Genomic DNA, 23,862 nt, shown 5'->3' with positions numbered 1-23,862 from the left:
ATTGCACTCCACGGGAACTCAAAGGCAGAGGGGTGAATGGGGAGGATGGGCATCCCGATTTAGAGCAAGCAGCTGTTGTGCACTTCGCCTCGCTACACATCTGCCAAGTCACTGTGGGCAGGGCGCTGAGGTGACTTCCCAAGCTCTGCTCGTCCGTCTCTGCCTTAAACACAATTCTAATTCCCTCTTTGGGTTTTTTTTCCTGCACAGATGAACAACAAATAACCTGTAGTTGTTCGTTCAGTTGACATGGAACACTGTTAATTAACGGGTCTGAACGGCAGTGAAAAGCTTCCTCCCTCCTGCTTCAGAAGTGCTGACTCGGTGCCATCTGACCGCTCGTAGCTCCGCTCCGCCAAGGTAAACTGTGTCATTGCTATGTAGAGGTGAATGTTAAGTTGCAAATTGATCAAGCAGAGGTCTTTAACCTTTTCACTGTTTTAAACAGCTTTTGCTATTGTGTTACATCAAGTTTTCATCAGGGTTTAATCTGTATTTTTTTACTATTTTTCTTTTTTGAGTGTACATGTCAGGAAATAATAAAAAGAAAAAAAATTATGGCTTCTTCATGAAGCTTGTTTTGACAATCAACAGTCCAAAACCAAAAGATGCTCGATTTAAAAATTAAAACCTCAAATCTTCACAATTGAAAAGCTGTAAAACAGAGAATCTTTGTATTTCTATCGCAAAAATATTATATTATATCAATAGCATAACAATATATAATAGAGGCGAGACATTCAGTCACGATGTGTCTTTGCACAAACGACCTGCAACTACCTGAGCTTGGTACTGTGAAGAGAACATCTTGGCCGGTTCGACGGAGTCATGGAATACTGACACCAGAGGTAAGGGGCCGCAGCCAAACAGCTTATTCCCTCCACCAAGCCACCGTGGGAGATTGGTTGGAACTTTGTACCGGTGAGCTTGCTTATGAAATGTTTTATGAACAGCAGAGTGAGTGTTTAAAGTAGCGACACAGATGAGTTGGCGATTGAGTGGACGGAGCAAGAGGGTGGGCGGAGTACACCGACGGCTGAAATAGACCACCTTATCACAAAAGGCGCGCTGAATTCTAGAGGGTGTCACGTGGGAGATAGCAGGCAAGTCGAGGTCATGTGCTCGCGGAGCGTCACTTCAGATCACATTGGTCAATTGAAATAGGTAGCTCCTACTTATTCTTGAAATGATTTCATTTGAAAAGTCATTGTCAAATGTCCTTGTCTGCATGGCACTCCCATCACTGTCTTAGACATAAATAAACAAGTGTGAGTGTAAATCTCTAGCGGTTGTGGGGGGAAATGATTAGAGGGTTAACACTTTAATGTGACCAGTACAAGGCTATATGGCCATACCATCAACTACTTGCTAAATGCTCCGTGCTTAATTTATCCCCTTCGAATAGCCGGTTAATTAAAAAAAGGCTGGGTCTCCTTTCGCCAATGAATCCGTTCAGAGAAGCGAAGCGGCTATCCCGGAGCGCTCTCACATTTCAGTAATAGCTACACAGATTTCATTCAACACAAAGAACGTACAGCTACACTGAGGCGGAGCTTTTCCCAACCGTGAGACCAAACAAAGTTCTGCAGTACTTTGTGTTAGTGGAATCAGTTCGTATAGGGCTCTTGTCCCGACACATTACTCTGGATGCTAATTCCCAGACTACCTGCGGTCATTCAACTTTGACATTGGGTTAAAAGTCAGTCCTGAATAATGGGACTGGTCGGGAATCGCTGCCGAGATACAGTATGTATGCGATAATGAGAAATATAGGTGCAGACCCAATTCTTTCTGCCTTAGCACCACTGGGTGTAACTTGTAATTACTCCTGTGGAGCTCTGGGGACGCTGGCAGATTAAAAAAAGGAGCTGCCCTGAGGCCGGTTGGACGGCCAGCCTGTTAGTAAGTCAGTCTGCCACTGAGACTCTCCTGAAGTGACACCGACTCCCCGGCTGAAATGAATGTCAATGCACCTCACAAGGTGAAACCTAACACGTTCTCCAGTCTCCAGTGCAAATATGACTTGATAAATGAGAACCTACTGTGTGCTCCATTTTTCTTAATTTAGGATGCAAGATGTTTTCAGAGGGAAATATTTTTAGTTTTTACATTACCACATGTATTTAACAGTTATTGTTGGTGGATATTGAAATATAACATATTTTTAATCAAAAGCAATGATATGTTTATGAAATGATAAACTACCCCAGAGCACAGTAAGCATAGAGAATTAATATATTTAGCTGATCTTTGAACAACTTGAACATTAAAATGTTTTAAAGATTAGTGCATCAGTAGTAGTAATTCAATCATTATGATATACTGTATAATATTACAATGACAGAGGTTAGTCTCCTGTATGAGGAATGCTCTCTCTCATCCATAATACACTTGAGTAGAATATTAAAATCAAGTAGTCAAGGACTACTTGATTTTAATAAAGGATGACAATACAGTTTCTACTGATGCTATATCATAGGTGCTATACCTTGACAATTTCTTTTTGTGACGTTTTCGGTCTTTTTCTATACTGACTCATTCTGCTAAGTTTAACTTTGTTGACCTGTTGTTGTTGTTTTCTACAGAAGGTAATTGCACACTTTAAATAACACCCCTGCGATTTATAAAGGACAAACTGTGATTTACTCCTTGCAAAATTGATACAGCAGCAGTGAATTTGATGTTTACTTCAAGACTCCCACTGGTACATGTTGTGCTCCGTCTGCAGGTTACCGACACGTTAGATGGTCTATCTGCTCACTTGTCCCACTGTAACTCAAGTCCCTGTTAAGACATTCACTGTACCAATTACTGATATTGAACAGCTTTCAATCAGCCCTTAATTCATGTCTTCAACCTGCAATCAATGCATACATTACACCGAAATTACATAGTAATAACCTGTTCTACAAATCAATAAACTACCAGCTGACAAGAGTTGATAGGTCTTTTTCTGCAAAGCTAGTGCACCCTCCAGTGGTGTGCAAAAGAATTTGACTCGCTGGACATGTGACATTCAATTATAGGCACGCTCAATTTCAACACTCACCAACGAACAGGTTTGCTCATCCTACATACGATCCCGTTCAGATTTCGAGACTTAAGTCAGGGTCGCATATGCAGAAATAGAGCAGGAAGGGAAAGAGAGCGCTGAGCGATTAGAGGTGGGTTTTAGGAGCGAGGAATCATTCACAGGAGTTGGCAGAGTGAGTAATGGTAGCGGAGTCCTGCACAGAGGCTTTTATGAGGTACTTACTTCCCCCTCTGCAGCTCTAAATGCTATAGATCACGTACATCAGCACTGCTACTATGCTCACTGCCATTCTGCTCTCCAGATCGGTCCGCATCATTAACTGGAAGAATGAAATACTATCGAGAGGGGGGAAGAAGATAACACAGATGTTTGGATAAGATTCATTTCTGGTCACTTGAGTCTGATACATACATGCACCAACTCTTCCGTCCGTCCACAGTGAACGTGTTCAAAGCTCAATGTCTTAATTATAATTTTGTAACAGAGCTCCACAAAAAAGTAATATATCTAGTATCTGTGTTTTCTGTTCCAGATTTGCAATTGTGAATGGTGCTGATAACAGAAGGAAGTGCATAAAGCAAAAGATTAATTATCTTAGATATGTGTATGGTATTCACAATCTTAAAAACAAAAATGCCATTAAGGGAAAACCGACAGGTTTTTCACACCAGGCCGACAACATCTGGCTTGATATTCATCAGAAGCAAGCTTCCCTTAAAAGGAAATGTGCGCATGAAGGTCAGCATATTAGTCACGGTGAGCACTGCTCCGCATGTGAAAACAGTTACATACTGCCTTTGTGAAGTCTGAGATCCAAGAGATAACAACAGGCTTATCACAGCTGGGGTATGAAAACCATACATTTTTAATGGAAAGCCTCCAGTACGTTTGAAAGATGTAGTCCTTCACCATGTATGGAGGGTCTAAGAAGAAAAGAAAGATACCGCAGTGATGATTTGGATTATGGGGATTGTGCAGAATCCAGCAGTTTGGGGGCTACAAATAAAATATGATTTGTATGTTGCTAGTCCATCAACTGTAAGAAAACAATCAATGAGATTAATATACTTTCAAGACTTTGACAAACTACAGTTTTTCTGAGCCAAAGATGTGTATAATACCTGTCACTGATTGAGTAAAAAATTAAATGTACAATAACAGTACTTAGATATTAATTGTAGAGGTTCCATCATTCATATTTGGAAAAGAGAATCTGCCCACATGAGGGCAGTATCTACCTTAGCCAAAGAGAGAGAGAGAGAGAGAGAGAGAGAGAGAACTACTACTTGCTTACCCGTAACCTTAATGGTGATGAATACCCAATGGTGATGAATACCCAACAATATGGATGCAAAACGTTTGATTCCATTGTTTGATGGAAGTGTTAAATGTGGTGATAAAAAGGACACAGAATAACAGAATACATTTTTCGTATATTTTTTATTAAAACAATAAACATCCAAAGTGTTAGCAAGAGGAATAAAAGCACATTAAGAGTTAGGCAACTGGAACATTTCATTATGAACTTAGCATTGCTCTGCAAGATAAAGTTGTCGGTGTATTTTAACATCGTGAATTATAAAATTCAAAATATAAAAAAAGAATGAACTACTAATATCAACTACATTGTAATTGCGAGGGTGAAATCTTGCCAGTGAAAAAGCCAAAGATACAGGCAGTGTGACGCCGGCACAAAATATAAACAATTATATAACGCTGCTGCTATTTTTGTCCTTTATCTATCAGTACACACATCATTATTCTGAATATGACAATCCAAATTATACAAAAAGCACAAGGGGATGACAACTGAATGTTTAAAGTTCAAATACAGCCAGGAGTAACTTCAAAACATCCCGAGTTCATGGGACATGTTAGCTCTACAGACACTGACACTATAGTACTAGAAGAATTACACCGTTTGCTTTTTACAATGCAGACGCTGGTTTACTGAATTCCTCCCTTTGACATAAATTATTGTAATGAAAAAGCTTAATCTTAAAATTAGTTCAAGTGCACTTCCAAGAACATTTGGCAACTGTATTCCATGTAATTTTGGTCGCTTTGAATGGCAGACAAGTTAGAGGCCTACATAGTTCACTGTTTTTAAATATCACGGCACCAAGTCGCCTGGACGGCATCAGCTGCAGTGTGGGATCATCTTGAAAACATTTTGACTAAATACTTTTTTGATAAAATTTGAAATCGTGGACAGAAAATCAGACTGTGTCCAAGAGCCAAATGACAACCATTATACATTAAGTTGAAAATGGATACTTTTGGATTTATTGACAGACTCTTCTCCACAGGCATGCCCCTTTCCTAAATGTGTTGCCAGAATATGTAACTGGTTACAATCTACGCATCAGATAAGAAAATCTCGGCTATGGTCTGGTACAGTATGTATGTGCTATATATTTGAGTGGTAACACCACACAATCCTAAACAACACCTGCGACCCCCCCCCCCCCCCCCCCCCCCCCCCCCCCTCACACACTAATAATCCCTGCAGTGCTCATAAATAACTCTTAACAAATGATAATCTGTGAGATGAACCCTCGTCGTGGAGTGATTGTTGATGACTCGTCTCCATATGTACACTCACATTAGTATCTGAGCACATGAACTGGGGAAGGGGTTGTTTCGAGTGACTGAAGCTTTCAACTTTTTGGGCAAACAAAACCATTCATCATTTTACTGACAGTCTGACGTAGCATTGTAAACCTCTTACCCCAAAACATAAAAATGTTAACATTGTTAACATATTGTAATTTCTAAAAAGAATCAAATCTGGAATCCTTCTTCTGTACAGCGCCTGGGCGATTGGTGAACCCCTCCCCAGCCTAGTTGGTTTTGGCAGTGGTCTAACACTTGTGCTTCATGGCAAGCTGTAGAAAAATTGGGGTGGGGGGGTTGCAGGATAATACCGTGAGTAAGTCAAGCGGACGGTGTGAGGGGATTTTCAAATGACTCAATCAGTGAAAATGCTAGAAACAACGAGATGATACAACGGGCTGTCTTCAGTAAAATACATGATCAAGCACAGAGATTAATAAAATGAGGAAATGTGTTTTCTCATTCAGAGAGATTCGGATTTTACTATTTTTTGAGCTGCTGCACAAAAGAGAAAATGTTGTTAGGAGGCGTTTGCTACACATGTGCTGGAAAGCAGGCAGGGGGCCAGGTAACGACAAGCCAAGTACATTTATCTTATTAACAAGGGCTCGAATGGGTCTTGGCTGGAGTCATAGAGAGATGACCAGGGTCACATCCATAAACCCAAAACTACAGGGTGTGACGACGTTGAGGACGGCAAGCAAACACACACGCACGCACACGCACGCACACACACACGTGTACTAATTCAGACAACAGACTCAGTATGGACTATATTGGTGCAGAATGAGGAGAATTGAATTCTACAGACTGAACAGGTGGAGGCAGCAAAGCAGCATGTAGAAATGAGTGGTCTTGATCAAAACTGAGCAGCACAGATAAGTCGCCTGCTGTCATGCAGTGAGGCGCACAAATGGAATTGCAGAAGAACAGAACAAAGAGAAAAAGAGCCAAGGTAACCCCTTCACAGTACTGGCAACAATTTAAAGTGACACTATGATCAAAGGTCCAATTAAAGCGCATGCAGATGACTTGAATAGCAGGGAAATCCATCACAAAACATCCAGTTAAGCCCTCCACAGACAGGAATATAATGTTAATTTGTATCCATTTCTTCTAATTCCAACTTTAACCGAGGGCTTCAGACATGCAACAGTAGTAGATGTTTGAAAATAACATGCAGGATAAATGAGTTATGAAGGGGAATTTTTTTTTTTTAAAGAGCTAATTGCAGCAAGTGAAATGAGAAATGCTGACAAAAGAGTGATTATTCATGGGGGTTCTGCAGTCATCTTCTCTGGAAACCACCACAGCCAAGACACATTTCTCTGCTTATCACTGTTTTTGTAATATATCACAGCGGGGAAGCTCATCTGTGAACAGTAAGAGAGCGCACATGCCTCTTCAAATGTCTTTCAATTACGCCATCATCACTAGTATGGCATTATGCATCATTCAAAAACAGTCATTACAGTGGGTAGTGAATGGCTTTACGATTAAATGCAATGACACCACGGCTCATGTCACGCTGCAGAACCAAGGGGTGGATCTTATACTTTATGCCATTAGAAAAAGGAAGCTGTGATGGTCATAATCAGGTGCGCTCGTTACATAGAAAAACAATCATATTATCCTTTTAACCTCATTAAGCAGAATGCGATTAGTTTTCCTCACAAACATGAGGTATGGGATTGATGGGAGATGAGGGAACACAATCAAGAACAACAAAAGAGAAACTATTATTTTCCGCAGCAAAGAGCACCACTGCTGAAAATTTGTAGACGCAAATCAAGCAAATCGAGGTTCAAGTAAAATTTTCTTTTGGCAGAAAGTAGTAATGACTGGATATTCTTTAAGCCACAGGTCGGGAATCAAAGTCAGAATTTCAATAAATTGTGTTAAATCATGTACTGTACAGTAAACCCACCCTGAGGTTGTGCGTTGTGATGCTTCTTTACTTTACACATTGACTCACCTTGTGTGCAGTGACAGCAAACTGTTCAGCACTGTTCATCATGTCCGCAGTCCTCTCCTCAGTCCGACCTAATCGCTCACCGCGCTCATTCAGGGCCTGGCTGGCTTTCTGTACAGCACTCGTCACACTGTCTGCAGCCGAGTGCAGTATACTGTTACCTGCAGATAAAGGTGGAGAAGAGGGAGCCAGGGAGAGAGTGGATAGGCAAAGAATAAAAGGGAAGTGAAACACACAAGAGGAGAGAAAAGACAAAAGGAAAAGAGATCGTCATTTTTCGGGGTGAATGTAGAGGACCAGCTGTGATTAAATTAACCTGTGACATTAGATGGGTGTAGTCCAATCAGTGACCCTGTGTATTAGTGTTAATGGTGGAGGAGTAAAACATGAAGAAGTAAATGGCTTTCCATCAGGGGCAACGAGCGAAGGTGGCTAATGAGTTTTCTTCAAAGCTGATTTACTTCAAGGAAAGAGCAAGTGAAATTAACCTTTTCAAACTCAAAAGAATGCAACGGCATCACATGCAACGCTGGACCTCATGTCTCGTTTTAGGAGAGGATGTCATTGCTGCCTACATTCAGCACTGCTTTGGTGACAGCTGTGTGATTACTCTCCTCTTTTCCAAACTATAGTGTAATAAGGAGAGGGTATGGGCTTGGCTTCACAGGCAGCCCTAAAAAGAAACCAGCAGCGGCTTTAAGTGAGAACACATCTTCAGATAGCTGTGGCAGCCCTGCGGATGTTTCTTCTGACAAGCCATTAATCCACCGCATGTTGGGAGGGATGCTGTTATGCACTACGCGAACAACGAGACTAGGAACATCTTCTTGCTGCTTTCCCTTTGTCTGCAATAATGTTGCATTGTTCCAGTGGGGTGTAATCTGTCATTTATATATACAGTATATATATGTATGTATGTGTACCTGAGGGCATGAGCATGTCAGTGTGGGAAAATCTGCATTGTTCTTAAAGTTGGCGCCTACTACTGATGGGAGCGGCTACGCGGTTGGACAAACGGAGAGAAACGGGACTTTCAGTCTGTGGTGGCAAGGTTTTGACAAGACATTTTTAATTACAAAAACAGAGCAGCACCACAGGGTTCACAATGTGACAATAAGACATATTTTGAAATGACTGTAGGAGCACAATATTATACCCATTGTAACATGACACATAGAGCTGTTTTAATCTATCTGGTGATGATCACCCCAGCCACTTCAGTAAGGTCACAAAGTTTTGTTAAACCAAATCCTTCACAACTACACCACATCCAAGTTTAAAAAGTTAAGAAGTTAAGAAACAATAAAATAAATAATATCACAAACACCAAGTGATACAATGCGAGATGCGAGTCTGTATCTTCAGATATACAGTAAATGAGTTTGAGGAGAAGGAGCAGACTGAGCAAAGCTTGAAGGTACTGACTATATTAAGACTTGACAAGCCCGAGTTTATCTGCTCCCACAGGAAACTACAATATTGCGAGTCTAGATCTCGTAGCATCACGGCAGGTAGGCTGAGTGACAGATAATTGGGACGGCTCTGCTGCAGTGGGTTATTCCACAGCCCCAAAAGCAGACGGCGAGGCCAGCTGGTTTTCCTTCAAAAGAAGTTAACTTGATAAAGTCGAAGTAATTTTATTTAGACACACAACTGCACCGCAGACACACAGATGGGACGTGTAGGTCTTCATTCCACGCACGCAAAAGCAAATGGAAACACTTGCACATATAAAATGTCTTACATCAGCCAATTTTCCAGAGATTACAATAAACGAACCACAGGTGCCAGAGCACATTGCACATGACAAACACATCTGGAACAATGATGAACTAAGCCTCACCTGTTGGGATTACTTTTCCATTTCCTCATAATTTAAACTCAAGATGATACAGTAAACTGTAATAGTCACTCACTCTATGACGCAGGTACAATGGAAATGTAGTATTTACTTTCTTAAATCGGAACTACGATGGACTTAGCAAAGGTATGTAACCATAAAACCTTGTGAATGGGGACTCCAGTTTACATAGGCTTAAACACATTCCTGCTCTGCTTCTGTCTGGGGAAAATTTAAAAAAAAAAAGAATTCTCACAGTTGCATTAGGTATTCACTAGAAGGGAGAAACCTTTTCACGTTCAGACAGACTCCTCCTAATCCTCTCCTCCTGCAGGATAACCCAGGGAGAGTAATACTCCCATCATGCCTCTATATCACCCCCCACCCTCGCAGCCTCTCAACAACATTCACACAGAACACGTGTGTACACCATTCCCCTTTTCTTTGGTGCCTTCCTTCATTGTCAGAGATCAGTGGCGGGCGGCAGCGTTGGCTGCCCCAGTGGAGAATGTAATCACAGAATAGGCAGGGTGAAGAAATTGGCGTGAGTTTATGAAACAGCTGCTGCACCACGAGCTGAATGGAACATGTGTAGGAGTTGTTTATGTTGTGCAGTGCCATCGCTGTGTTCCAAACTCTTAGCTCTAAAATTAAAGTGGGAGGTGATCATCATTGTTATGAGTGGGATAACAGCAGTTTTTTTTTTATGTTACTTTGGGGTCTCACTGGAACAGTCTGCATTTTAACGAGGCACAAGTTCTTCCCCACTGTGGCACTGATGTTGCACTGCAGAAGCTAAAAGGAGCTGTTTTTGTGAAGATTTTATCAACATGTTTTTTTCTGATCGAGAACGGCCTATGGTGCAGCACGAAGCCGAACCTAGTGCATCTCTGACACACCTCTCTCAAAAATGCAGAAGGAGTTTTGTTGATATACCCCATGATATCATCATAATAGGCCAGGATTTCTTGAACACTGGAGAATGCACAAAAAGGGGAAGTTGTTTTTTCAGCAACAAAATATTCTAGAAAATAGAAGACAAATATAACGAGGAAGGGGAAAGGTCATTCATAGTCAACCCCTCCTTTTCCAGCCGATTGACATCACCAGGAACTTCTGATCTCAACAAGTTCATATCTCTCAAAGCATATGGGATTGATTAACACCTACACAAAACACATCCACGTAAGTAATAAATGATACAGGCAGGGCCTTTAATATTTTCATCTCGAGCAGCGTACATGATCATATCATCACTGTGCTGTGGGGTGTTTGAAGGAGGTTGACGGTCTTACAATCATTTCTTAACACACTTATCTTCACTTCGTTCCATCAAAACGTCTCCTTTTTACCCAGAGATTACTAGAGGGCTTCAAGGCTGCTGTTATTCACACAAAGAAAAACATTAAGTACTCTGTCAAGGACTTCTTTAAATTATCTAAATCCAATTCATACTTATCCAGAGTCTCTTGACTTTGAAGTAAACTGTAATTGCTGTTATTTTCAACCAGGAAATTATTTCTCTCGCCCGTATCTGCTCTTATGAGATCACTTGTTCAACTGTAGATGTATGCACTTACAAAAACATATTTTATACTAAATTTAGGGCTAAATTCAGAAGATTTCTTATTTAACAACGTTAAAAAAGGAGGAACATAACATAATTTGAACCTGATTTACCGGCAGCCCATAATATGTGTATGCTATTTTGCTTCGGTTGGTTTCCTATTTCATTCAATATTACAAAGGCACAATTTTAATATATAAAGCAGTGAGCATGCATAAAAAAATGATGTATGAAATGAGAGAAAAAAAATGAAGAATGCTATTGCAATCTTGGCATGGGCCTAAAGCCACAGCCTGAAGCTTCCGCTGCAGTTTAATTAATGCAAATCTTGACATTACCTGCAGCAGTATAATAAAACTATAGGGAGGTCACCTCCTCCTGGCAATCCTGACACACACCTATTATTCTCCTTAATCTTGGATCCAATCACTTTTCCTCACATTCTTCCTTGCAGTTATTCCCCATACAGTTAATCCTCTCCTTCCGTGGACACCCTCAAACCTTTTATATAGGGCAATTCTCTCTCTTTTCCCCCTCTCATGAAATACATTATGTGCTGTACTGTAAACGTCAATTGTTATACCAGTTTTTTTCAGGCATCACAATGCTGCTGCGCCCCATTCCCCTCCACACAGGCATCCAAGAACTCAACTAGCCACACTCGATGGCAGCATCACTCGGTTGTTAATCTAACGTTTGATTTGGTGCTGAGGTTTACAACTAGTGATCCCATTATAACTAGAAATGTGGCTATTAATGTGTATTGCCTCATTGGTCCCTCCGGCATGAACTACATTCGATTCACTTTTGACGCACATATTATGCATATTATCATGGATGTTAGGCACCTGATTGATTCCTTCAACCCCTTGGTAAACCATTTGGAGACAAATAAAGGAAAACAATCTGCCCCTGACATTTTTCTCGTGACATATAGTCTTGGCCTCACTTGCTCAGATGGCCTTTTGTTTAGTCACTGTCGTGTTGGTTAAAAGGCTTCAGAAAGGCACAAACAAGGAACAATCTGTCCTAAATGTACCTCAGAAAAGTGCAGACACTGAATAACAGCTACTAGGTATTCATGAACAACCGACTCTTACGGTCTGTTTAAAGAGCACAGAGGAGATAGTGAATTAAATAGCAGTTACGTCTGTCACTTTAGCCTTGACTGAGCTTATATGTTTTTCTGTTAAATGCTATATAGAAGTAAAGAATAGTGAGGAAACATTAGCATGAATCACTATAACTGTTCTGCCCATGGACATCACAATGTGATTTACCTCTGTACAGATTTCCTCAGTGACTCTGCTCACACAGTGAGGAAGAAGGATGGTGAACACAACTCACACAGCCATTTAATGGAAATCCCTTCCAGCATGTACTGAACCCCCATAGTTATAGCACACACTGGGGAAATGTTGACCATGTGCTCACTGGGAGCATACAGAAAAAAAACTGTGTGGGAAAGTGTTTACCACACATTGGTCCACAAATTATATATTAGTGAAAGATAACATCTCTGAAACTCATTGCTTGGTAGTAAGGAATACATTTGCCTCACTTACTTAAACTCTGTCTACCACCTAGACTTCTGGAAGAATCAGCACATTTTAGTAGGGGGGATAATTTGTTTGCATCACATAATGTTGTCTTACCTTGTCTAAGTAGATGACCATGTTGGGCAACAAATTCTTTCCTCTTTCTGTTCAAAAAGACCTTGCAACGGAAAATGACTGAATCTACAGCTTGGTCTTCTGCGATGAGAAAATATTGACAGTCATAGTCAGATTTGATGTTTAGAACATAATAGAGTTTTGTAATTAGTGAAGAGGGGTTATGATTTTTGGAACATGAAACCACAAGTTAAACACTCAAGGGTTCAGTTCTTTCTCAATGGCATGCAACTGTAGTTAATGTTTTACTATTTAACTCTTCGGTATGTTGCATAGTAAAACTAAATGAGTATTTTATGTTTATGTTAAGGAAATGTAACTGGTATGACATGTTAGTGAAAAAAAGCTTGTTCACACATTACTGGACGAGTCTAATCCATACACTCCACAACAATGAAAATTCACACTGAGCTTTTCTTGTAAACTAGAATAAGACAAATTGCCTGATGTTGGGGACTTAAAAGCACCTATTTAACTTCCTGAATTAAATGTTCATGTCTTATTTTATAGCTCTAATTATTTAAATAACAAAGAGATACCACTTGATGATTGAATGTTATTATTTTAGCGATGCATTACATCGATATGATGGCAACTGCTTGCAGCCTATTATCATTTTACACTCAGCATTATGAGGACCTCCAGCAGTCAGCACGGGACAACTGTTCAAGATTAAGCTCCATGGCCCACCAATGACACTGTCCTTACATGCTTTAACATCGCTGGTTTGGACGTCGAGAAATCAAAACATACCCTCAGAAATCTGTGCTACATTAATCATATGCGTGTTATCTTGAATGACAGCATATATTTGTCTCAAAAGAGTGCTTAGCTAAATGTTTTTATGTTTTTTGAGTGACATATTTATGTGAATTAACCGTGTATCGTTTATCTTTTCATTGGGCTACGATCCTGGGCCTTTTTGCAGATTGGAGTCTCCCACAGTTATGGTCCCACACCTGAGCAGCGTCATGATTTTTGTTTTGCACTGGTGTGAGACTTAAACTGGAGTGGACAGAGTTGGCAGCAGGCTGGCATCCTCTCTGTTCCTCCTGTCACAAAGTGTGTGGTGGACTGTCAACTTTTTCTTCCATCACACACACACAGTTTCCTCTACCCACTTGGGAGCCAGGGGTTCATCATGAGATCATCCCCTACATGGACTTCCTGCATTGTGTCAACAGTTGATGCTACAAAAGCGCGATGGGATCTTAAACGTGAAATTTAAGTAGGAAATGTCTTTTTTGGGGGTAAAATCATAAATATATTAGGAGCATTTATATCAAGGCCGGGGCTATGTCCCTCACAATAATGACTTGTTAGATTTTGACCGGTTAAAACAATGTAACAATAACTGTAATTTTCAGATCTAATGGAGGCGTGTGGTTGATATGAAACATTTGCACAGCATAATCCATCCCACTCCAACGACCCCTGGGTTCAGTGCTCTCTGGGACACCACTTCCTCTCCACCTACACATATACAGACTATTGTGTGCACCAGGGGCATATGTAAGGCGAGTTACACATGGACGTAGTTTTCAGAGTAGGAGGCAGGTCAAGGCAACGTAAAAGAATGTTGAAGAGAACCAGCATCTTTCTCATCAATGGTCAGAGAGTGGGTTCTTGCACTCGGATTAAAAAAGTAACAATAAAATTTGTATACACATACTATTACTCTACAACTATACTGTACATTTTAAACATCTACTCTTATCTAAATTACTTGCATCTTACCAAACTTTTTTTTAGACTTATGTTTCAGATGTTACACATATTTTACATATTCTAATTTGGTTTCTTTCTATATATATATTTCAGTATGATGCACACATTTTAAATACTTCTTATTTTTCACATACTGTACTTCTTATTTGTATCTTATAATTCTATTGATTATAATTCTGTAGGTCTGCATACATTTCTATTCTTGGAATTCGAAAACCAATTTCCCCCAGGAATCAATAAGGTATTGCTGATTCTGATTCAGGGCTCGACTTGGTGTCACCTCTCAGTGATGTATTGTTGTTTTTGTTTTTTTTATTTCTTCCATAATGCTGCTTAAAGCTGAAGCCTCTCCAAGAAATACCACATTCAATAACAATCATCATTAATTCTGTGACTTCATCACAGTAAAATTATATTCATAATGATACAGTTGAAAGTTAAAAATCTGGCAATGTAAACATGTTCTTTGTCTTCTATTTCTGGTAATTGGTTCCTGTATTTGGGGCAGATGGACAACCTGCAGACGGTTATGGAGTTTCCATAAATAATTCCATGAATAATACAACAGGTTGACTGTTGCTCAAAGATGAGGAGTGGGGGTAAACAGATCAATATCTGATCAAGACACACAGCATGCTGCAATCTCGACTGGGTTGCACTGCAGAGGAAACAACAACCTGCACCACAACTCTCCACCAACTAGGTAACAAACAAAGCATTTTGCAGCCAGGATATGACCAATTATGTGGTTTTATATTTACATTTTACATGTTTGGGGATTGATTTTGCTTTGACATGTTTGATCAGCATGTCGTCACTTACGTGCTGGGCATGAAATCAATGTTATTTTCAGCAGGCGAGGTGAGCTTTCACCTGACTGGTTTTCCAAAGTCTCACTGATTTCATATCGGTGTTAAACAATAATTACGGGTGTGTTACGGCTCTTAAATGTTATTCTGAAGAGTGGAAACCAGTCAAAACAAATGAGTCTCACAATTCAGGCACACAGTGAAATGTATTAACAATACAACAAGGGAAATATATTATCGGTGTTGTATTTCTATGTGCCGTTAAACCAGTCGATCTGCGTGAGATGATTTGAGTCAGAGCTGATGAATTTTGTTCATCCTCATTGCCCTCACTTCGGCAGAAAGCTCAACAGATGCTGTGTGCGAGGAATAAGCATGCATTTTCATAAACAGCAGGTGCTGGTTGTCATCATACATAATCAGATTCAGGCTGGCTTACAGCACAGTACTGTATGCTCGCAGTGAGTCTGCCATTGCAGAGCCACTGCGTTCCAAGCAGAAATATTAACTGAGAACAATTGGGGGAGCGTTTCAAAACTGTCTTACCCCCCAGCAGTTTGGACTGACAGTTGATGAACTCTGGTTTCTGTGCTGAGCTGTAGCGCTGGCAGGTGTGGTGAAGAATCTGGATAAAGGTGCACTTCTCTCCTGCTGAACCAGCAACCCACTGGTCGAAAGCATTTTCAAACATCAGGTCAAACTCTGGAACGTCCTTGGAGAAAATATCAGTGAGAAGGCAAGATGATTGAGAGGTGAGGGGGAAAATAAATCTCTTGTTATAAAGTTATTTTGTCGCTACAGTTTCTGCTCTTACATACTTTGTTGGGGTCTATGCCGTTGACCTGCCGTAGCTGGTCAATTGTCCACTGTGACCTTTTTATGAATGCAGAGGATCCTTGAAACTGCTTCACCTTGGTGATGGATAAGAAGGAGGGTTTCTTATTTGTCACTGTGGAGACAAAAACAATAAAACACACTGTGTGAGAATGCCGCTGCAATTTAAAAAAACAACAACATTAAATTCCCAAGTATTAGGTTTCTGTGCAACTTCCGCCATGTTTCAGATACAGTTAGAAAGTCTGGATTCTGATAAATGGAACAATTCAGGGCACGAGATTAGTAATATTAGAGTCAAGTTAAAGGACCAATCTTCTTTCTGTAGAAGAAAATGAACACTTTGTAGTATTGTTCCTGTCTAAGCAAAATAGCTGAGTTATTCTATACAGTGCTGGACACGACTCATTAATCTTCATGAAAATGAGGCATTTCTTCCACTGCACTGCTGACTAAATTAAAGTGGGTAACAAATTACACATATAAGCATGAAGGTATTGGCTTTAAACTCACAAAAGAAAAATGGACATAATGACAACATCAAACTGGTAAAACACTCTTTCCATTCAAATTAGGTATTGTGTTTTTTTTTTTTAACCCGAAAGGTTTCCTCCAGGAAATATGTGCCAGTGCGTTTTATTTATTCATTAATCTTTTAGAACTGCAAGTAAAATGTATTTTTTTGTCTCGATAGGATTTCCTGATGAAAATAAAATAAAAATTAGCAGGACTTGTAGCATGCTTATGAAGTGTATCGTTTATGAATACATTTGTGTTTTAAGAAAAAAATAAATCCTTTCCAATGACCACCTCAGTTTGTCCTGAACTTGGCCACTCGTGTCCTGGCCATGAATCTCCATGCTTCCTATACAGAGATCAGCACCGCCACATGTTTACAGATCATCGAGGCGCACAGCTGGATGTGAGTGTGGCTGGATACTGAATCCTTTTGTCCTTCTCGGGGGCCACATGCCCCCTTGTTGCTTTTTTAACCCCAGCAGCGAACCTCTGCTTCCGCTCTCCCATATTTGCCATTGTGTCATTTCGGAAAGAAAGGGAGGTGTTCGGGACACTTTCACTGCTGTCGCCCTTTACTCTGCTCCTCATCTGTCCAAAAAAACACCACTATCCTGCTTGCCCGACATGTCTTATTTTGAGTATTTTCGGGTAGCTTTGTGATAGCTCCACCACACCCATTAGGATTTCGATTTCATAAATATAGGTTGAATGTTACATCAGGTGATACATTCAATAAGAAAACTCCACTGAGAGGAGGTATGTTTGATATGTTTTGAGTATCCATTTAGACAGCTGCAGTTAATACTTGATGTGCTGCGCTAAGGTTGAGGGGCTGGAACGAACAAATACAATACAGGCAGACCTGCAGACATTTCTTTTTATTCTCTTCTTTGAGGATTTATTTTTATTCAAACCGACAGCCACCACCATGACAAACAGATGAAGTGAGTGATCAGAGCTGTCTTGGGTCACACTATGGGCTAATGGAAGCTCCACAAAGTAGAACATTTTATAAAGAGGATGACAGCTGGACATAATGAAGCAATGCGATGAAGGATAGAAGTCTGGAAAATAAGGTTGTCCAATTCGCAGAAAGACAAATTTGTCTTTAGGCCATATTCATGGCAGATGATCGTCTATAGCACAGAACTAAATTCTCTGAAATGATTAAGTAGAAATGAAATACTTGATAAGTGGGGGGTTGGTGACAGAGATTAAAAAAATGGCACTAGTAGAGTAAGAATGCAACTAGAAATCATTTCTCTCATCAGATATGAGCCTCGGCTTCAACTTATCCTACCAGATTCAACCAATACAAGGGCTGGAAATAATGATTATTTTTTCATTATCAGTGAAAAAATCTATTAAATGAATTTGCTTGGTCTGTTGAGAGTCAAAAATTACTGATTAATCACATTCCCAAAGCCCAAGGTTTGTCTTTTAATTGCTTTTGTGTGTGTATAATAAATTACTAATCTATCAGTTGTTTCAGCAAAGTGGAGTATGACCTACATTCCATTCAAGTCAAATATGGAGGGCTGTATACAAGCAGAGCACAACATACTGAAAATACAAGGCTCAATGGTTGTCCATTTTTGCACCTACAACATATTGTACTGTACTACACAACAGATAAAAAAATGATTTCATGATTTTGACTGAGTGCAACTCTGAAAGGCTTTTACAGCAACATCCCTGCATTAGCATATTCACTGTCATATCACAGGCTCTATGGCGAGGCTGCCTTCCAAACAATCACACTGACTGCAGGATTACAGTGACAGTTGCATAACACTGGAGAAATGTTATGAAACGAGAAATTCATCATTCATAAGTGACCCGTTCCTCACATGGGGAGCATTTACCGCACATTCAAACACAATCTGGTCACACAGATTGGTTATTTATTAAAAATCAAACTATGACATTACTCTGAGTCCAGACTACTGAAGCATCTCTACTGTAATAATAATAATAATAATAATAATAATAAATTTCATTTATAGAGCACTTTTCATTGCTAAAAGCAATCTCAAAGTGCTACTTAGGTTAGTAGTTAACTCTTAGGTTGTCCGAGTAGCTTCCCCGCATATTAATCATTTACTTAAAGAGCCTACTTTATTGAAACAGCAATCAAGGCTGTGAGAAAAAAATGTATTTCATAGTTAAACTTCAAGTTGCTTTTCAAAATAATCAATCATAGTGTGACACTGATTGGCGAGAGAAAATTATTTTAGAAAAGTCAGACAATATAATGACGGAGACAAAAAGATAAAACTGATGACAAAGCCATCAAAGGGAGTAACAAAATCAGTTTCATATTATTAGGCATGTTTACATTATACATAATTTGATCAATAATTGAAATCCAGTGTCATAGAAAGCTTATCTTATTGTCTCTCTACACAATTCTGATGAGCTGTAGTCATACTGAGATTGCGATTCACAGCCTAAAGTTTACCGAGCTTGTCCAAAGAGTAGGTACAAAGATGGATCTAGACACATATTCTCTTCTCTTGCACATGAACAGAAAGGGATTTAACATGAAACTGCAATATGACATATGATAGGACTTGTTTCCCAAATCAACAACAAATAATCCCAATCAACCCCTGAGCACAATGTTGACATAAAACAAACTTTATGAGAAAAGCGCAAACACCACAAAATCTAGAAATGAGGAAAGACCACAACCGCTGACAGACTGCCAAGACCATTGTTTCCATGTGGGCTGGCTGTCAGAGGAAGGCCGTGCTGGGGTTCCTGTCCTGCTCCTTTCTCATGCTCTGATGGTGACATGCTCTCACTTCCTCCAGTGGATCAGTCCCTTGTTGTGCTTGGCTGTACACGAGCGCTACTCCCTGAAGGGAAACGCGCACTGTACCATTCACATGCTGCGGCCATCACAGGCGAAACCTTCTCAGGGTCAGCTTTCCCTTAAAGAAATATTATCATAGTTGTGGAAGTTAAGAGAGAAATGTGAGCATCAGGAGGATTTCTAGAAAAAGCAGCAATGACACCAGTGATTGTGTGAGAAGTGTGCAGGCTGCCAGTTTTGAATGCATACAAGAATTAGTGGAAATGTTGAATTAAACACTATGAAAACACACATCATCTATAACAACTGTGGAATGTATGGAGGAATATCTCAGCCTGCCAATTTCAGTGAGAGTGAACAAAATATGAAGAAGGGCCACCCGCACAGGCATAACATTAGTAACTTCCTACCCCTCATATAATACAACTTAATCCTCAGATCAACACTGGTGCTCATCAAAAATGTCTTTCCACAAACTTTAAATATGATAAGAATCAACATGTTCGGCCATCCTTGCGGAGATATGAAAATCCAGAACCACTGAATAACAAATCACATCAGATATGGAAAATGACGTGTAACTGTACTGGCAGGGAAGCTCTGTGTTGCTCTTGGAATGACTGGTTGTTTCAAGATTCAGCTACTAAGCGGAAAAAGTTTTACAAAATGAGACACGTTGGCTGCTTCTAGAAGACATATTCCTTATTCATGTTTGTCAAAACATATGTCGCAGCAACATTTTTCTGAAATACGGTATTCAGAACAGCAAAAGTGAAAACTTTACACAGATCTGGTTTGTATTACGCTTTCTGATTACAGTTTAAAGATGCCCTGTTAGTCAATATTAAAATATGAAAGCATGTTTTTAATTATTCGCCTCCCGTCTGCCCCAATTCATTTTACAGCCTCCATCTCAACAAGGCGGGCTAAGGATCTCTTGACAAATCAGACCTCTTCAATCAGCAGTCAATTGGCCCTTTGCTCTGACATTAAGTAGACAGGGTTACCATGGCGATCTCATTTGCATGTCACAAAACACACCTGAGAAGCAGGGGCTGGCACCGAGCCAGTTCATACGGCAAGAGCAAGCTCAGGACGGCTCACATGCGATCCTGACTTGCCGCATGTTCACGATTGCGAGGCTTTCAAAGTCATTGGGATATCATTAAGATATTAGGAAATGTTAATGGACAAAGTGCTTGGCCGCAAGAGCTATTTTACTGTAGTTTGTTTGATTTGGCTGAGGGTCTTCCTCCATTGTAAAAGAGGAATGGTCTCAGGGGACAGGTGATATGTGGTTGAACAAACTAAACAGATGAGGACACATGAGCGGTGAGTGTGTATTTAGGAAGGTTCAGAGTTCAGGTGAGGTAAAGAGGACGCACAATGTTTTCATCTTAGGCAAAGAATGTGTTTCACTGTTTGGGAAACCTTTGAAGTCATTATCAAACAAGTACTTATGACCCAATCTCTTGAGGTAACAACAGCCTGAAATAATTGTCTGAATATGGATAATAGTATTCAAACCAGCTATCCCGTTTGTTACGAAGGGCACTATCTTGCAAGGTAAATATAAATAGTTTTCCTTACAGGTTGAATGTGCAGCTTGTTATTAGAGCTGTCGCCTGAGAGCATGTCTAACACTTTTCTCTGTCTGACTCTATGATTACAGGTCTATTTTAAAGGCTCACCCTCTGCTTGAGCACGAACACACAGTTTTTTTTTAAGAAAGAAGCTGTCACTGGAGTGAACCACAGCACTGGCTAGACTAGCAACAACACCCCAGAACAAAGGCCTCTACAGTCTATTCATTGGGCTGAGAACACTGTGCCTGCTGTGTACAAGGCCTCCTGAGGCAGGCTGGTGCACACGCAGTGGCCAGGCACCAAAAGTAAAAGGGAGGGCAAATACCACAGTGAATAATAGCTACAGAATAGACACAGACACCATCAACTTAACACAGTTACAATGGAGCAGTGCACAGCTGCATGTTGTGGGAGAATACAAATTCCTGTCCTAATACAACAATAGCAAAAACAAAACAAAACACTAAATCTCAACAAAAAAAACGTGTTTGCCAGAAAGTACAGTAGTATTGTAAGATTTATTGTACATCAACTCTTAATCAGACTGTCATCCTGTTAACATTAATCATACAAGCCTGAATATCTTGACTTTCACTTTAATCAAGACCAAACTGTTTTATGCCATCTGTAAGTCAACTTGAACTATAATCAAAGTCACTATATTTTTACATTTTGTTACAAATAATTTCTTTAAACAAAAATCATGTACCACCAATCATGCACAGTGGGAATATGCAAGGGGGTATTGTTAATGGCTATTAAAATGACTAAAACAACAAGAGACTAGAAATGATTGTTTAAAAATGATGAGTCATGTCTCATCTTGTATGTTTGCATTTTAATTAACCTATACGACTGATCTATATAAACTCATGTATAAACCATATGAATAAAACTTTGGATCTAGTTAAAGTCGTGTCATTAACTTCATCTGACCTCCTTTAAACAGTAAAAACCAAAATGATTTGTAGAACATAACTGCCTTTTGCCTCCAGTCATTTCTGTTATCCATCCAATTATAACACTCACCCAAGGACAACACATTAAAAGGATTCTGGAGGCTTGACGAATCCTGTGCATCAGCCTTCCTAAAAGAAAACTCTCATTTGAGAAACCAGAGCTTCTTTAATTTAAGTTCAAATCAAAGCAACTTGAATTACTAAATTAAGGAATGTGTCTGAGAAGGAATGTTCGTCTTATTTCATGTACTTTGTCTTTTGTGGAGTGATTATTATGTAAAATGTAAAAAATGCAGGCTTTCATATCCACCATCTCTTCTGTGGAGATCACAGTAAAACTAAACTTGACCTAACTTTAATCTGAGCAACTTAACTGTATCATGGTTAGACATTGTCACCTTCAACACTTTGGTTACGGGATGATGAGGTGCACTATTGACTGTCTATGATACAATGCAAACACACTATTGATTATTTGTGACATTTCCCTTGTTCTCAGCAGTTTCAAGTGCAGCTTGAGGAGTTGAATAATTAAGTTATCACTGATTAAAACTAGAATGACGGCTTCATGATTCTATGCCTCCACCAAGCAGTCTAGTTGCACCTTACATTCATTTATGTCCAGACTCATAATATATGTATAGACTTTGAAGATGTTGAAGGAACTCAATAAAAGGTATTAAGCTTGCAGACTTGGCTGTTGCCTGCGGAGGCGTAATAATCAGAGTGTTAGTTTGTGAGAAAAGAAAATGTGGATGAAGAGAAGGTGGAAGATGAGGTTAAGAGAGAGAGAGGAGCCATTAGAAAGCTGTGGCAAAGTATGGTGAGAATTTGTTGAGCAAGTTTGAAGTTTAAAGGCTTCCACTTTCCCTGAAGTTGTGAAAGTTAATCTCACCAAGAGATGGAACTATTTTGTTTCACTAAACAGATGAAAGATAAGCAATCCATCTTTGAATCCTATGAAGAGAATCCAAGGAAAAAACAATCACACTGTTCACAGAGGCAAGTTTAGTTTCTCTTTCTCATCTTGCCTCCTGCTCCTGTGCACATCCAGGGAGGAAACACAAGGTCTATTGTGACGCCTATATTCCACATTACGACCCCCTGGGCTCGTCCATCAGCCGGTGCTGTATGAACTTGATAGCCCACCTATTCAGGCTGGGCCCAAGCCCACATAGTAGACATTCCTCTGGAGCCAGAGCCCATGGATACAAGGAAATATTTAATTTCACTGGGGCACTGACCTGAGGCTTCTCCCCTACTGTGAAGCTATGGGATGGATTTAATAGCCGTCTGCCTGTCTAGGATCTGTGTTCGCCATGTAAAACAGCCTCAAAGGGGAGGAATTATATGTTTTTACCATCTAATTATGCATTTGTTGTTCATGGATTGCTATGTCTAAGTTTTTATATTCCACTTCATAGGATAAAACGTAAATGAAATTGGGAAAGATAAATGCAGCTTTGAATATGAAAGGAGAGAGTGAGGAATAGTATAAAAAAGAAGCAAACATGTCAGATTATTACATTCTGCAGTACAAGCTCAGTTTAATGTGGACCCATACGACATGTGTTGAATGCGCGTGTTAATACATGAAGACCTGCTAAAAACCTAATCTGGATATCATCATGCGATAGCTTAGGTCAAAACAAGGTGCATTCCTCAACACTTACTTCTTCAGGATGACCTAAACTTGAACAGAAATCCTCTAACCAATAACAACCTTTCCGTCAAACCTGGGTCTCAATGTACTGGACAGAATTCTTTTTGTAATGAACTGGTTTGTGAGCACAGATGGACGGTGCATTCAGATAAAGTCAAACATAGTATGTTTTTCATCACAGAAGCATACACTCCCTGTCTTACCATAATCCTGAGACATCTCTTTAGAAAGTACCTCAAAAACA

At 39.8% G+C, this 23,862-nt stretch overlaps 1 protein-coding gene across 6 annotated transcripts in view; it reads right to left on the bottom strand.

Moving 5' to 3' along the window:
- The window catches only part of stxbp6 (syntaxin binding protein 6 (amisyn)), a 137,304-nt gene that overhangs the window by 72,688 nt on the left and 40,754 nt on the right, over positions 1 to 23,862 (bottom strand). For 5 of the 6 annotated variants that reach the window (XR_004785256.2, XM_035609593.2, XM_035609592.2 and 2 more), the window contains exons 3-5: positions 16,058 to 16,188; positions 15,786 to 15,951; positions 7,626 to 7,783 (exon numbers count right to left, since the gene is read on the bottom strand). Coding sequence is in view for 5 of the 6 variants with exons in the window: in XM_035609593.2 (XP_035465486.2) it covers positions 7,626 to 7,783; positions 15,786 to 15,951; positions 16,058 to 16,188 (455 nt within the window). In the remaining variant the exon portion in view is untranslated. Of the gene's footprint in view, positions 1 to 4,455; positions 5,923 to 7,625; positions 7,784 to 15,785; positions 15,952 to 16,057; positions 16,189 to 23,862 lie in introns of those variants that run through there. The other variant, XM_035609594.2, reaches the window with a different exon arrangement.

Source organism: Scophthalmus maximus, chromosome 15 (genome assembly GCF_022379125.1).
Source record: "Scophthalmus maximus strain ysfricsl-2021 chromosome 15, ASM2237912v1, whole genome shotgun sequence".
NCBI classification, from domain to species: domain Eukaryota; kingdom Metazoa; phylum Chordata; class Actinopteri; order Pleuronectiformes; family Scophthalmidae; genus Scophthalmus; species Scophthalmus maximus.
The sequence above is the reverse complement of the archived record's forward strand: the minus strand, read 5'-3'. Positions and strand labels throughout refer to the sequence as shown.